The 12,757-nt window shown below is 36.1% G+C and overlaps 2 protein-coding genes across 11 annotated transcripts in view; both read left to right on the plus strand.

The window, feature by feature from the left end:
- The first annotated feature begins 2,849 nt into the window (after nucleotides 1-2,849).
- spi2 (Spi-2 proto-oncogene) lies at nucleotides 2,850-7,250 on the plus strand. Its single transcript, XM_028450213.1, has 5 exons — nucleotides 2,850-2,866; nucleotides 3,076-3,148; nucleotides 3,803-3,894; nucleotides 4,644-4,722; nucleotides 6,840-7,250. The coding sequence occupies exons 3-5, from the start codon at nucleotides 3,832-3,834 to the stop codon at nucleotides 7,205-7,207; spliced, it is 510 nt and encodes a 169-aa protein (XP_028306014.1). The 5' UTR covers nucleotides 2,850-2,866; nucleotides 3,076-3,148; nucleotides 3,803-3,831; the 3' UTR covers nucleotides 7,208-7,250.
- A 4,686-nt stretch (nucleotides 7,251-11,936) lies between these two features.
- Nucleotides 11,937-12,757, plus strand: part of mybpc1 (myosin binding protein C1) — a 40,964-nt gene continuing 40,143 nt past the window's right edge. For 6 of the 10 annotated variants that reach the window (XM_028450203.1, XM_028450200.1, XM_028450201.1 and 3 more), the window contains exon 1: nucleotides 11,937-12,163. In XM_028450203.1, the coding sequence (XP_028306004.1) occupies nucleotides 12,142-12,163 (22 nt within the window). In that variant the 5' untranslated portion in view covers nucleotides 11,937-12,141. The remainder of the gene's footprint in view (nucleotides 12,164-12,757) is intronic. The other 4 variants (XM_028450207.1, XM_028450209.1, XM_028450210.1 and 1 more) reach the window with 1 other exon arrangement.

Raw genomic sequence — 12,757 nt, forward strand, 5'->3', positions numbered from 1 at the left:
TGACCGTTAAGTACAGCCAAAAACACGGCAATAATTCACCATTTCCTCTCGAAATTCGAGATTTGCTTGTCATTGTTTACCTACTGCATATCGCCAATATGGCGTCTTCCGGGTTGATGACGCGATTGATGACACGCCATGAAAATATTGTTCTAATAAGCCTTTTCACGCGCAATCTTGTTCACTTTGTTGATATTTCCAACCTAACATCGTTTGTAATGTTATTCCAGAGATCGTTAGTGTTTTAATAGTGTTCATATTATTAATATTACAAATATTCGGACTCGAGGAGGTGTCCAGAGCTTTTCGCTGATGCCACTTATGGCCGATCCCAGCACTTTTAAAATCCAATGAAAGCAGCAGTGGCGAAGCCAGGGCAGCCCCCTCGCTTCCACGCAGGTGACCCCGCCTGGTGCACAAAAACACTGACGACCTGGGTCTCCAGCGGGTGGAATTCAGACTCTACCAGAGAATGATACACATCTGTAAGACCGATGAGAGAATCAGTATCAAAGCGACAGTTCTCCTTTGTTTCCGCACTCTTCTCCCAAACTTTTAACTTGTGATTGTTGAGTATTTTTCTTCTGTATTTACCTTTGTTATTGTTAGTTTCTTCTTTTGATCTGTGTAGTTGCTCTAACAACTGTAAAGTGTCTTTGAGTTTTTGAAAAGCGCTTATAAATAAAAGCGAGCTGTCCGAGTGTGAAAAGGACAGTATGAGTTCTCACTTTGAAAAGGTAAATTTACGAGGTCCACCATTCACTAACCATGTCCATGACTATTTTTAGAAAGTGTCTGGAGGTAAGTTAAACGTAGCCGTAGCCCCCGGGACTAAAGCTACGTTATTGATTAGTCTAGTTGTCTAAGGCGCCGCATTTACCGCTCTATCGTGGGTATCGCTAACATGAGTTCCAATCCCACATTTGACGAATATATTTTTTTTAATTTTAACATATTTAACATAGAAAATTACGCCTTTAAAAAAACATATCCGACAAAAATAAACATTTTAGGGTTAGGGATAGAGTTAGGTTACGGTAAGGGATAGTTATAGAGTTACAGATAGGGCTAGAGTTACAGGGTTATGGCTAAAATAAAAGGGTTAGCGGGGTAGCGAAAAATAAATATGTGCTTTAAGTCAAGTGATGCACGTATCACGTGTCCAATGTTAAAAAATAATCTAAATCTCTGTCTGACTCTTTGTAAACCAAGACGAGTTTATACCTCTTGACCATTGAACTCACATGAAAGAACGGAACGAGTGCAAGATTTGCGAGAGTGTGAAAAGGCTTATATCCCTGTATATTCCTGATATTAATCACAGTGTGGAAGTGTTGCACAAAGGATTTTTTTCGTCGTGAGATTCAATGACAGCAAAGCAAACCGTTGCAGAAGTGAGTCAGAACCCTGACTTCCACAGAGAGCGGTCACATGTTAGCGCCACTTACGGTGCATTTTTCTCTTCCTCGTTGGTAAATGATACACTGTGTCCCTCAAAGTTGTTCACCTTACCTGTGTTGTCAGTCCCACATCCTCCACCACTTTAAGAATAAGGCAGTTTATTTATAGCTCCCACTTAACGATAGCCTCTGTAACTTTTTGTTGTTACGACTTTCGTCTAAAGTAACTTTAGTTAATCATACTTTGACAGAAATAGAGAGAGAGACCCCAACTGGTGCCCTCCAGTATTTCATCCAACAGTGTGCAGTGTTGTACTTTTTGAACACAAAAAAAGACATTTTTTAAAGAAAGACAAAAAAAGACATTTTTTAAAGATAAATTGAGTACATATTCACACTCTTACCTACATTTTCATGGAAATGCTCATTGTTTGTCGTTTGCAAATTGTGTATTGCGCATTTCGCATTTTTTAAATAAAGTTCTTTAAAAAAAAAAAAAAGGTAACACGTGTTGCTTTTTTTTTAAACTAGTGAACAAGGTGTGAGATAAAACATGTTTAAATACAATGAGTAGTTGTTTTCTCCTCATGCAGCTAATAAAACAAGACAGTGTTTTTCAACCTTGGGATCGTGACCCTACGTGGGGTCACCTGGAATTTAAATGGGGTCACCTGAAATGTCTAGTAATTGATAATTTATTAAAAAAAATACTGATAGAAAATATTGCCATATATATCAATTAAATTACTGTTCTTTTTCCAAATTAAAACTTTTCTTTCTTTAAAAAAAAAAAAAAAGAAAATGAATTATAAAATATCTGAGCTGACACAACTTGTTACTACTATAACCCTGGGTGCTCTCTGTTTGTAACATAGTATAACAAATATGATCAAAAACTTATTCTAGAAAAAAAAAAGAAAGTCTCTTTGGTGTCGCCAGAAATTTCTGATATTAAAAAAGGTTGGGAACACATGCACGCACACACACACACACACACACACACAGTGTAAATATATATATTTACACTTATATTTTACATGTAAATAAATACATACATATATACTGTATACAGTATATATATATATATATATAGTTGTCATGTCTTCTATAGTACAATAAAAAAAAAAAACTAATATTTGGCACCAGTGAATTGAAAACGTCTCACGAGACAAAACCATGCAATATATTGTCGTATCAATATTTTGGCACACCCCTACCTCCCACTCCATCAATCAGTCTTGATTCGTCGCTGTGAGTTATGACGAGCTCAGGGCGGTGAAATATAAAATTATGACACATCCTGTGAGGGAAACACGCTGCCAGGGTGTTTTCCTGACACATTGTGTGTGTCCTGGCCCCCAGGCTGGCTCTTATCTGCAGCAGAGGGAGGATGTGGTCAGTGCTGGGGTCTGTGTGTCTGTGGAACCAGACACATATAAAGAGTGGAGGAGCTGCAGCAGCTGCAGGTCTGTTCAACTGAAAGCACACATGGTAAAGAGTAGATCCTGCTTCTATCACAGGTAACCCTGACTCTGTGCCTGACTTTAAACTGTGTGTGTGTGTGTGTGTGTGTGTGTGTGTGTGTGTGTGTGTGTGTGTGTGTGTGTGTGTGTGTGTGTGTGTGTGTGTGTGTGTGTGTGTGTGTGTGTGTGTGTGTGTGTGTGTGTCATTCCAGGACTCCCAGTCTGACCTGGACGTGATCCTGGAGTTCCTCGAGGACTATTACCAACAAAACGCTGCTGAACATGGTGAGGAATCACAACTTATGACCCAAAAAACACAAAAATACTAACACAAACACACAAACCTAATAAATAATAATAATAATGTCCATAACAACAATAATAAAAGTTTAAAATCTTATTTTTTTAAATATGTGACTTAATTTATCTGTTTGCTTTTTGTTTATTTATTCATGGATTTATAAATGTTTTCTTGTTTGTTTATATGTTTGACTACATTATTTCTATCAGTTTGCTTGTTTATATATATATATATATATATATGTGTGTGTGTGTGTGTGTGTGTTAGTTTTTAAGGTTTGAATTGGATAATTGATTGGGTTTTTTGTTTGTTTGTTTGATTTATTGATTAATTTCTATCTATATGTTTGTATTGATTGATTGATTATTTGACATTTATTAATGAATTGGTTTATTTACTCATATATTAAAGTGTCTGTTTTCAAATTTGGGTTCAATGATTGATTGATTGTTTGAATGTTTGTCTGAAGCACAAAGTTTTATTCTAAGGCTGACTGGATGTTCATTCTAAATGATTAACCTGCAGTAGAAATATAAAAAATGTGTGTTGAGGTTTGCATCCATCCATTCATCCATCCAATCCATCCATCCATCAGCAGTTTTAGTGGTTCAGTTTTTAAAGCAGTGTTTGTTTCTCAGTTAATGAAGCGTCTCTGGTTGAGGCTTCGATGAACGACAGAACTGAAGCTGAAACAATGAATCAACAACGATGGAAATCTGACCAGTTTTCAGTAAGAGCTTTTTTACCAACGCTGTTTCTTTGCTAATACATACAAGTGTGTGTCTTTTTGCTTTGTTGTTTATTAGTTGAGGAGACAAAACAACATAACTCTGACAGAAAAACCCTAAAAAAAATTAAATGTTTGATATTATTTTCCAGTAAAATGTTCAAAATTCATTACAATAAAAAAATACAAATAAACACTGAAATATTTATAAATAATAATGTTTTTTTCTTTACAAGAGAATAATGTTCAGGTTCAGAGACTAAATAATGTTATAAACTTCAGAAGTTTGAATAATATACAAAACATTGTTTTCTCTTTATTCAAATATTTTTTTTATTAAAACATATTTTTAGTAAAATAATGTTTGAAGATTAGGGACTTATGTTTATAAAGTAAGCAAAAGCAATTTTTAATTACCTATTTGGATGAGTTTTTTGAAGACATTTTGATTTTTAATGAATAAATATAATATAATACTTGAAAATGTGTTTTAAGTTTAGGATGTATTGTTTTTTTTTGTTTTTTGTTTTTTTTGTTTGGTGTTGTACAAATGTAGATGAAACAGAGGGGGGGGAAAAAGAACTGTAATAAAATAACAAATTTGTTTTTAACTTGTAAAATATATGTTTTTTTGTTTTTTTTTACCGAATACTTAATTCATATTTAAAAACACTAATTCAGCGTGTGGTACTAAATGCGCATGCGTTATTATCAGACGTGTTTGTGACTGTTTCATCTTTTCCATCCCTCAGTTCACTGACTCAGCAGTTTTCGGTCTGCCGGGGTCATGTTTTGCACCGAGCATCAGCAGATTAACACCCTCAGTTGGAGGTAAGTTCTACTTCTTCTAATGTTTGTGAAAACTAATAAAAATTAACAGAATGATCACAATCTTACCACAAAACCACTGTTTTCACAACTCTCAGCCTGCAGGTGTTACACCGAAATCTGTCCTCCGTCACTTTATGTGACCACAAGGGGGCGACATTTTCGAAATTTTGGTACGATATTTATAGATATTTTTTTAAAAGCAAGAAAAAAACTATTTATTTATTTATTTATTTATTTATTTATTTATTTATTCATTCATTTATTTATTATCACCCAAATGAAAAGTTAGAAATGTATTTCACTTCAAACTCTATAGGTGTTTTTCAAGCTTAGAAAAATAAATAAATAAATACAAATAAATAAACATTAAATAAGACTTTTCCTTTTTAAAGTGCAAAAGTGCCCCTGCCTGAACATACAGTTCATGGCAGTCTGAAACTAGAACTACAAAGCAAATATATGGTAATCATTATCATGATATCCCTTTAAAATCATCTACAAAGCCTACACCAGGCGTGTGAAACACCTTTTAGTTCAGGGGCCACAGGCAGGAAAATTTGTAATTTAATCATTACTGTACTCTAGTTTGCAAATATTATACGGCACTGATAATATCAAAGCAATACGTGACAGATATCCATCCCTGCAGGATCTTCACTTTCAATTAAAAAATAAAATAAAAATTGTGGCCAGTTTTTATGTAATTTGGGGAAATTTTGTGAAATAATTTTAAAATTGTTTTGGTTGTTACTCTGATTAAGGTCCTCTGACCGAAAGCTTGGAAACTAATTTTTTTACTTGCATTGAACTGTGTTCGGGTCTCTTTTTCACATGTGACTAATTTAAAGAAAATTGCAGGAATTTGGACAAATTGAGACATCTTTAAACAATTTGAGATTAAAAATGACTTCCTGTACATCATGTGATATAAGCGTGGGGGAAATGTGAGCCCTGCTAATATTGTGGAGTTTCATTGAATTTGTGTATTATTTTGGAGGTATCAACAACTGAATTAGTTGGTAATTTACACAATGATTTATGGTTTCTCTGACTTTTTTTTTGCCTTCTACTGGGGGCCAAATTGGATGCTTTAAAGGGCCGGATTTGGCCCCCGGGCCTTGAGTTTGACTCGTGTGACCTACATCTTTGTCTACTTATAGTTCAAATAATTATTTTTTGCTGACCTGTGGGGGCAGTAATATACATATACAGTATGTGATTCCACTATGGATAAATGCAATATTTATATGTGAAATATGATTTTAAAAGTGCTCGGATCAGGCCAACCATGGTATCAATGGTCCCCCCGAGTCCGAATATGTGCTTGGATTTCGGGTAGAGTCCAAATTGCGCCCTCTAGAACCAAAAAGCACAATTTCTGGGCCGAAAAAAAAGTGTTCGATTTTTCAAAAATGTGGTATCAGTGGACAGGTTTTATTCCCCTGAGCCCAAATATGTGCTCGGTTTTTGGATAGAGTCCGAACAAGGCCCGCTGGAGGTCCCGGAAGGTCTGTGTTTTCCACTACCAGGGATAACCTCTGTCAATGAATGGGATTACGATCAGCCTTGAACACGCGGTATTTTATTTTGAAAATAATTTGGATATTTTATTCTGTCTATGCACTACTTCCTGTTTTACACGGGTTTATTTTTGTTAAATTGCTGCAACACAGCTCCAGAGTCCAGCAAAAATAAAAGTGCTGCGTATTTGCGGCAGAGGGCTTTAGTATGACTCAGCAGTTACGATGCTGTGCTGGTGCAGATTCGGATGCGGTGGAAATTGACACATTGACTTGAATGGAAACCGATCAGCTACGTTGCTGTTTCGCAGAAGTTATGGAGCAGTTATGGATTCAGTGAAAATCCAGTCTACTAACACCACAGCAACAACACTAGTAGAAATGTAGGGTAGAGGGAGTCAGCATGTCAGAATCTGAAGGTAAAAACAACAGCACTGACCCTTTATAGTTTGAATCAATGAATCCTGATTGATAACAAACCTGGAACATTCCTTTATTGATCCGCTTTAATAAAGCTCAACAATAGCAAAGCATACTAACTGTCTGTACTGTCTCTGAGGTAAATGATGTGTGTGTGTACTCTACTCTCGGGCACAGACGAAGTCGGACCCTCACCCACATGTGCCGCCTTTAGCTCTGGCAGGAAAGTGCGACTCTTCCACTTCCTGTTTGAGATGTTGGAGGACCCCCACATGGCTCACTGCCTGTCCTGGGTGTCGGCGGCCTCCGACGGCATCTTTCGCTTCTCGTCCAGGAACAAGGACGAGGTGGCTGCATTGTGGGGCCAAAGGAAGGGTAACAAGAGGCCCATGACGTACCAGAAGATGTCCAGAGCTCTCAGGAACTACGGCCGGTCCGGAGAGATCGTCAAAGTGAAGAAGAAACTCACCTACAGGTTCAGCCCGGACACGTTGGTCTCTCTGCAGGCGCAGAAATACCTCAGAGAAGGTCTGAAACACCTGTAGAAGTCCAGGAAACAACAAACATACTTTATTTAATGACTTTTCAAAGTAGGGGGATGACTGAAATCTTTTACCAAAAGGTGTTCGTTATGGACAGCCTAACAGAAAAAAAAAATCTTCAAAAAAAGTCTGAAAGTTATGGAGCCCCTAAAAAGAAATGAAGAAAAAAAAGAAAATTAAAGGAAGAAAAAAACAAATGGATTGCTAGGGCTCGCAAAAGTGTTGCGGGATCTCTCAAAAATACGGAGCCCCTAAATTGACATAATAAAAAAAATTATAAAGTAAAGGAAGGAAGAAAAAAAAACTTTTGCGAGGGCTCCAAAAGTTTCTTTTTTTTCATCATGTCCCTTTAGGGGCTCCGTAGAAAGGTGTATCTTCTGTCACAAAGATATTTTTTGAGACATCATGTTGGAAACTAATTCACAAGTAAAAATGTACAAATTATGAATGCAATAAACACTAAAAAACTTAATTATTTTCATTTTAAAAACATTTTTCACGTTAAAAAAACAGTTATTTTTTTGTTTTGTTAATTTAAGAAAATCAATCACATTTAAAAAGCAGGAAAAGCAATTGATGAAGTCAAATGTGATCTTCCATCACAAAACAACTTATTCTGTCTTTTGGTCCAATTAAGTCAATATTATATATTTGTCCTGTTTTCTGATTTTTTCCTCCTCATTTTTGTATTTGTTTCCAGAAGTGTTTTGTCTTTTTTTTTCACATGTAAAGAACTTGTTGAATTGCAAATGTTATCAGACAGATTAGCATCTTAAGTCATCTAATTATTCTTAAACTAGAGGCGACTAATGTTAGCTCAGGCAGTGCTTATGTTAATAATACTATTAAAGCTGTGTGTTAGCAGTCTAAGTTTAGTGTTTTTCTCTTTTTAGGCGTTTTTAGCTTGTGGGATATCCCAGAATCCTCCCTTCTTTTGTTCAGTACAGAGCCTCCAGTCTGGTTTAATAATGTTTCTGTTTTTCATGTTTTTTTTTTTTTTAAATATTCTGTTTCAATAAATTTGAATCTCGATTTGTTTTCTGTATCCTTCGTATGTTGCTTTTTTTCTCTCAAATTTTTGTTATCTGGACTATTTCAGTTCTAGTTTTAGTCAATTAAAGGACATTATGATTTTTGTCGAATAAATGCGCTGCAGACATAGTCGACTAACATATAGAACATAAGAGTTTTATGCATTTTATCAAAGATTCAATTAGCATTTATCAACATGATATGGGTTAGCATTAATGTTTTTAAATGATAGTTTCATATTCATTAGTCAACAAAAATGCTAATATCTTTTGTTATAGTTTTCATCATGGTCTAGTGATTGTCGCCGAAAAAAACATAGTCGATGAGAGCTAGGACGAAAATCTTTAGTTGACAAAATTAACACTGCTTTTGGGACAAGTTTCACTTTCTTTTTTTTTTTTAATTGTTGCTCAATTTCTTTCATTGACATAAATACACCAAAAAATTACCTCAAAAACACACAAAATGTGAGAAAAATAGCACCCAAAACACAAATGACAGCAAAATGAAGATGAACCTATATATGGAAGTACATAACATAAAAATGACAACAAAAACAGACAAGATGAGAGAAAACAAAACAAAATAACAGTAAAAACACACAAAACAACAAAAATATAGAAGTGTGATAATAACAATATTCTAAGTGGTTTGATTCTAATGCTAAATGCTTGATTAGATTCTGAATTTTCATAATGTGACCCTAATAGTATTAAAAGTTTCCCATCTCTGTCTTATAACATAAAGTGAGGTATCTTCCCCCTGGTTGGGAATCCCGAGTTTAAAGCGTGAATAGAAGGAAGTTATGATTGTACCTGTTAGTCTGTTTCCAACCACTGGGTGTCACTGCCCTCCTTCTCTGTGACGTAAAGCCCTAACCGGTACGAAGCACGTGACGTGATGCCGCCTCTCAGAAAGGGAAAACTTTAAACTAAGCAAACAGCCGTGCCATTAAATGAGATGCTTCCCAATCACATGATGGCAACGTGTGTTCAGGGTCTAAATGTGTCTGACTGAGGGATATAAGCTGCATTCCTGCTGCCAGACAATGTCCACACACACATCCCAGAAATAGAGCCGCCTGTCGGCTTCTCCAAGGCCTATTTTACTGGTTCTCCTCCACCAGGAGGATGAAACCGTACATACATCTTTTATTTCAGGGCTGATTAAATCATTTGAGTTCAGGGGCCAAATATGTAAGCCATAGATTTTAGGCGAGAAAACGAGTAATTTAAACATTATTGTGCCCGTTTGCACTTCTGTACGGTGGCTGGGAAGTGTCAGGTGAATGCATTTACAGAAAAACACGAATGCAAAATGGCCACAACGGAAGTGTTTCCGCAACGGAAGTGTTTGCGACACACCGGTATTATGATATGATAGCCTAATCAACTTTCACTTACTTTCATACGTGTTTCGATGTCTTCTTCTCTGTTCTGGCGAGTTAAAAACATCCACCAGAAACGTGTCCGTCTGTAATACCGGTCCGTCGGAAACACTTCTGTTGTGGAAACACTTCCGTTGTGGCCATTTCTTCTGCGTATACATAACATACAAAATATGTAAGAAACCAACAACAGTCAAGCAATAAGTGATATATGTCAGTCCTAACAGGATCTTCAATTTACATTTCCTAGATTTGGTGAACAATTTCTGTTTCATTAAGGGAAATTTGATGTAATAATTTGAGGAAAATATAAGGATTTTGTAAGAAATTACTAAAAATGACTGCAATCATGAGCTATAAGTACCGGGAGTGTTTCATTTACACAATGCTTCATGTTTTCTCTGTGATTTTTACTTTCTCCTGGGGCTGCTTGGATTTGGCCCCCGGGCCATTTGTTTGACACGTGCTTTACTTCATTAGTCAAATGTACTCTGGAGAAAATCAAAGTTGTGCAACTTCTTAAGTATATATATATATATATATATACTGTCACCCAATGAATGCGTTATCTTTTCCCAAATCATGTATTAAACAAACAAGGGAAAACTTTAACATTTTCCAAAAAATAACTATAGTTCCTAAAATGTGATTTTTTTTTTTAAACTTTTGCAAAATTTCTTCTTTCTTTTTTTTCCTCCATTTTGATAAAATCCTTCCACACATTTCCATCTCATTGGAAATCCCCATTGGTCAGAAACACATGGCTCCTAAATCCACCACCCGCCTTCAAGACTCAAACAAAAGATCGATTAAGTATCTGCAGTTCATCGCTCACAATCAAACCCTCTCTTTGTGGGATACACATGTCAAATGTCAAGGTTTATGTCTGCTGTCTAAGTTTAGGCCCTTTAACCAGCTCACAGGCATCTCCACGTTGTTCCAGTGCCAGGCCACAGAGCTCTGTTCTCCAACTACATTCCCAGAGGATTACTCTGATATCTGACATCTGCCAAACACTCTCATCTGCAAACGTTTCCCTTCAATGCAAATCCTCAGATTGTCTGAATGTGTTGTTGTGTGTATCACACACTGAGTGTTACATCAGCCTCGGTGATGACGGTGACGACATCTCTCACTTTTAAACGCACGCTGACCTGAGGAGACAATGACCTGCCGTGATCCACAGGCAGGAGCCAACGCTCACTGATGGACAGATGGACTAACCTGAACCTTAGTGTGGGATGGAAAATATCAGAGTTTAAATACTTTGTTACTTAAGTACAATTTACAGACAATGAGTATTTTCAACATTTTTACACAAATGTCTTAACTTGTTATTTTCTTTATTTCCACAGAGATAAAAAAAAAATGGGCCGAACAAATTTGGATGTTGACCAGATTTTTTGCCTCGTAGATCCTGGTTTAGCTTGGCTAACCATAAGCGTCTCCTTTCCTCTGATCATTTTTGGTAGTCTATATAATTCAAGGGCCACCTTATCAACGTTCACTGTCCACAGTTATAATAATGACTAATCAAAGCATTAACACAGGAAACAACAAAGGGTTTGCGTGATATTGTTGTTTTATATTTTTATTATTTTGTTGTGATTTTTCTGTTTTTGGAGTGTTCTGTGATTTTGTGTGCTTTTCTTGTGATTTCATATATTTTGGGCTATAGTTATTGTGATTGTCAGTGTAATTGGAGGTATTTTGTGTGTTTTTGGAGTGGTTTTCTGTATTTTTCTAAAACTAGGTGGAATTTTCTCATAGTTTTTGCTGTAACTTTGTGTAATTTTGGAGTGTTTTTCTGTATTTTACTAAAGTTGTGTGGAATTGTATCATAGTTTTTGTGTTTTCGCAGTCATTTTGTGTGTTTTTGGAGTCTTAATGTGTGCTTATTTTGAGAACTGCTTAAAATTAGGCCAAGGGTGCCCTGTTGCCTATGTCTGATATACAGTACATACACATATATATACTGCAGATATGGCACTTTTCCCATACAATGACATTCATTTTGGGAAATGCCCCCCTTTATTATTACATATTATTCATATCTGATGAAGCAGATTATTTGTGCACGTGACCGGCTTTGCTCGAAGTTGCTAAAGTTTTCACATTTCTCTAGAAATACTTGCTCACTGCTGTAATGGGAAGTTGGAGTTTTGGCAAAGACTTAAACATGTATCACATGTTCTTCAGTTTGGCACCAAGTGGAAGTCATGCAATTGATGGTGCAGTAGGTGAAGGACACCCCGGGGAGGAGGAGGAGGAGGAGGAGGAGAGTCCCTCCTGTTCTATATAAGGCCTGTAGGGTGGTCCCCTCCTGGATCTGTGATCGTCCTCCTCTCCTCTCCTCTCCTCCCCAGTGAGAGCACAGAGCTGTATCATCTCCCATCAGTCGCTCCCTGAGGTTTATTTCTGCTCCTCCTCCTCCTACTCATCGTCCTCCCAAAGACCTCTGAAGCTTTCTACCTGCTGCTTTCCACCACTGACGCTCTCTGACAGGAAGCGGCTCAAGATGCCAGAGCCTACCAAGAAAGGTAGGAGTCTATAGAGTGAAGGACGCAAATAAAGCATGTATTGAATATATTTTAACTTTTAAAAGTAATACACTAGGGCAACTTTAAAACACAAATTTAGTCTGAGAATAAAACCAAAGTATCTGCATTTGAAAAAATAAATAAATAAATAAATCACAATACACTCAAATTATCTTTAGCGGTTGTTGAAGTAACTCAAAGTTCTAAGTTAGTTGAACCTGCATCATTTAGGTTTGTCATGACGCTGTGCATCTGAAAACATGAAGTCTAGCATTTCTATAGAAAAACCTGATGACATGTTTAGTTTTATATCAAACTGTAGTTTTAGTTACGAAGGAAACAAACATTTCATTTGAAGGTTACTACAAAAAGTAATTTTCATTAAACTATAGTATAATGTTAGAAACAGAGTGGTGGCCTATAATGCCTCCATTTTATGTTGAACCAATGCAAAAACATTTATGTAAGAACAAATACAGTAAATGATTAAGTACATGTAAATAAAATCAATGTATTAACTTAATTTCAAAGAACTAAACTTACTGCAGTATTACCAATTGAAAAAACTATTTTCTTTTTTTCAGTGTAACACAG

Source organism: Gouania willdenowi, chromosome 6 (assembly GCF_900634775.1).
Source record: "Gouania willdenowi chromosome 6, fGouWil2.1, whole genome shotgun sequence".
NCBI lineage: Eukaryota > Metazoa > Chordata > Actinopteri > Blenniiformes > Gobiesocidae > Gouania > Gouania willdenowi.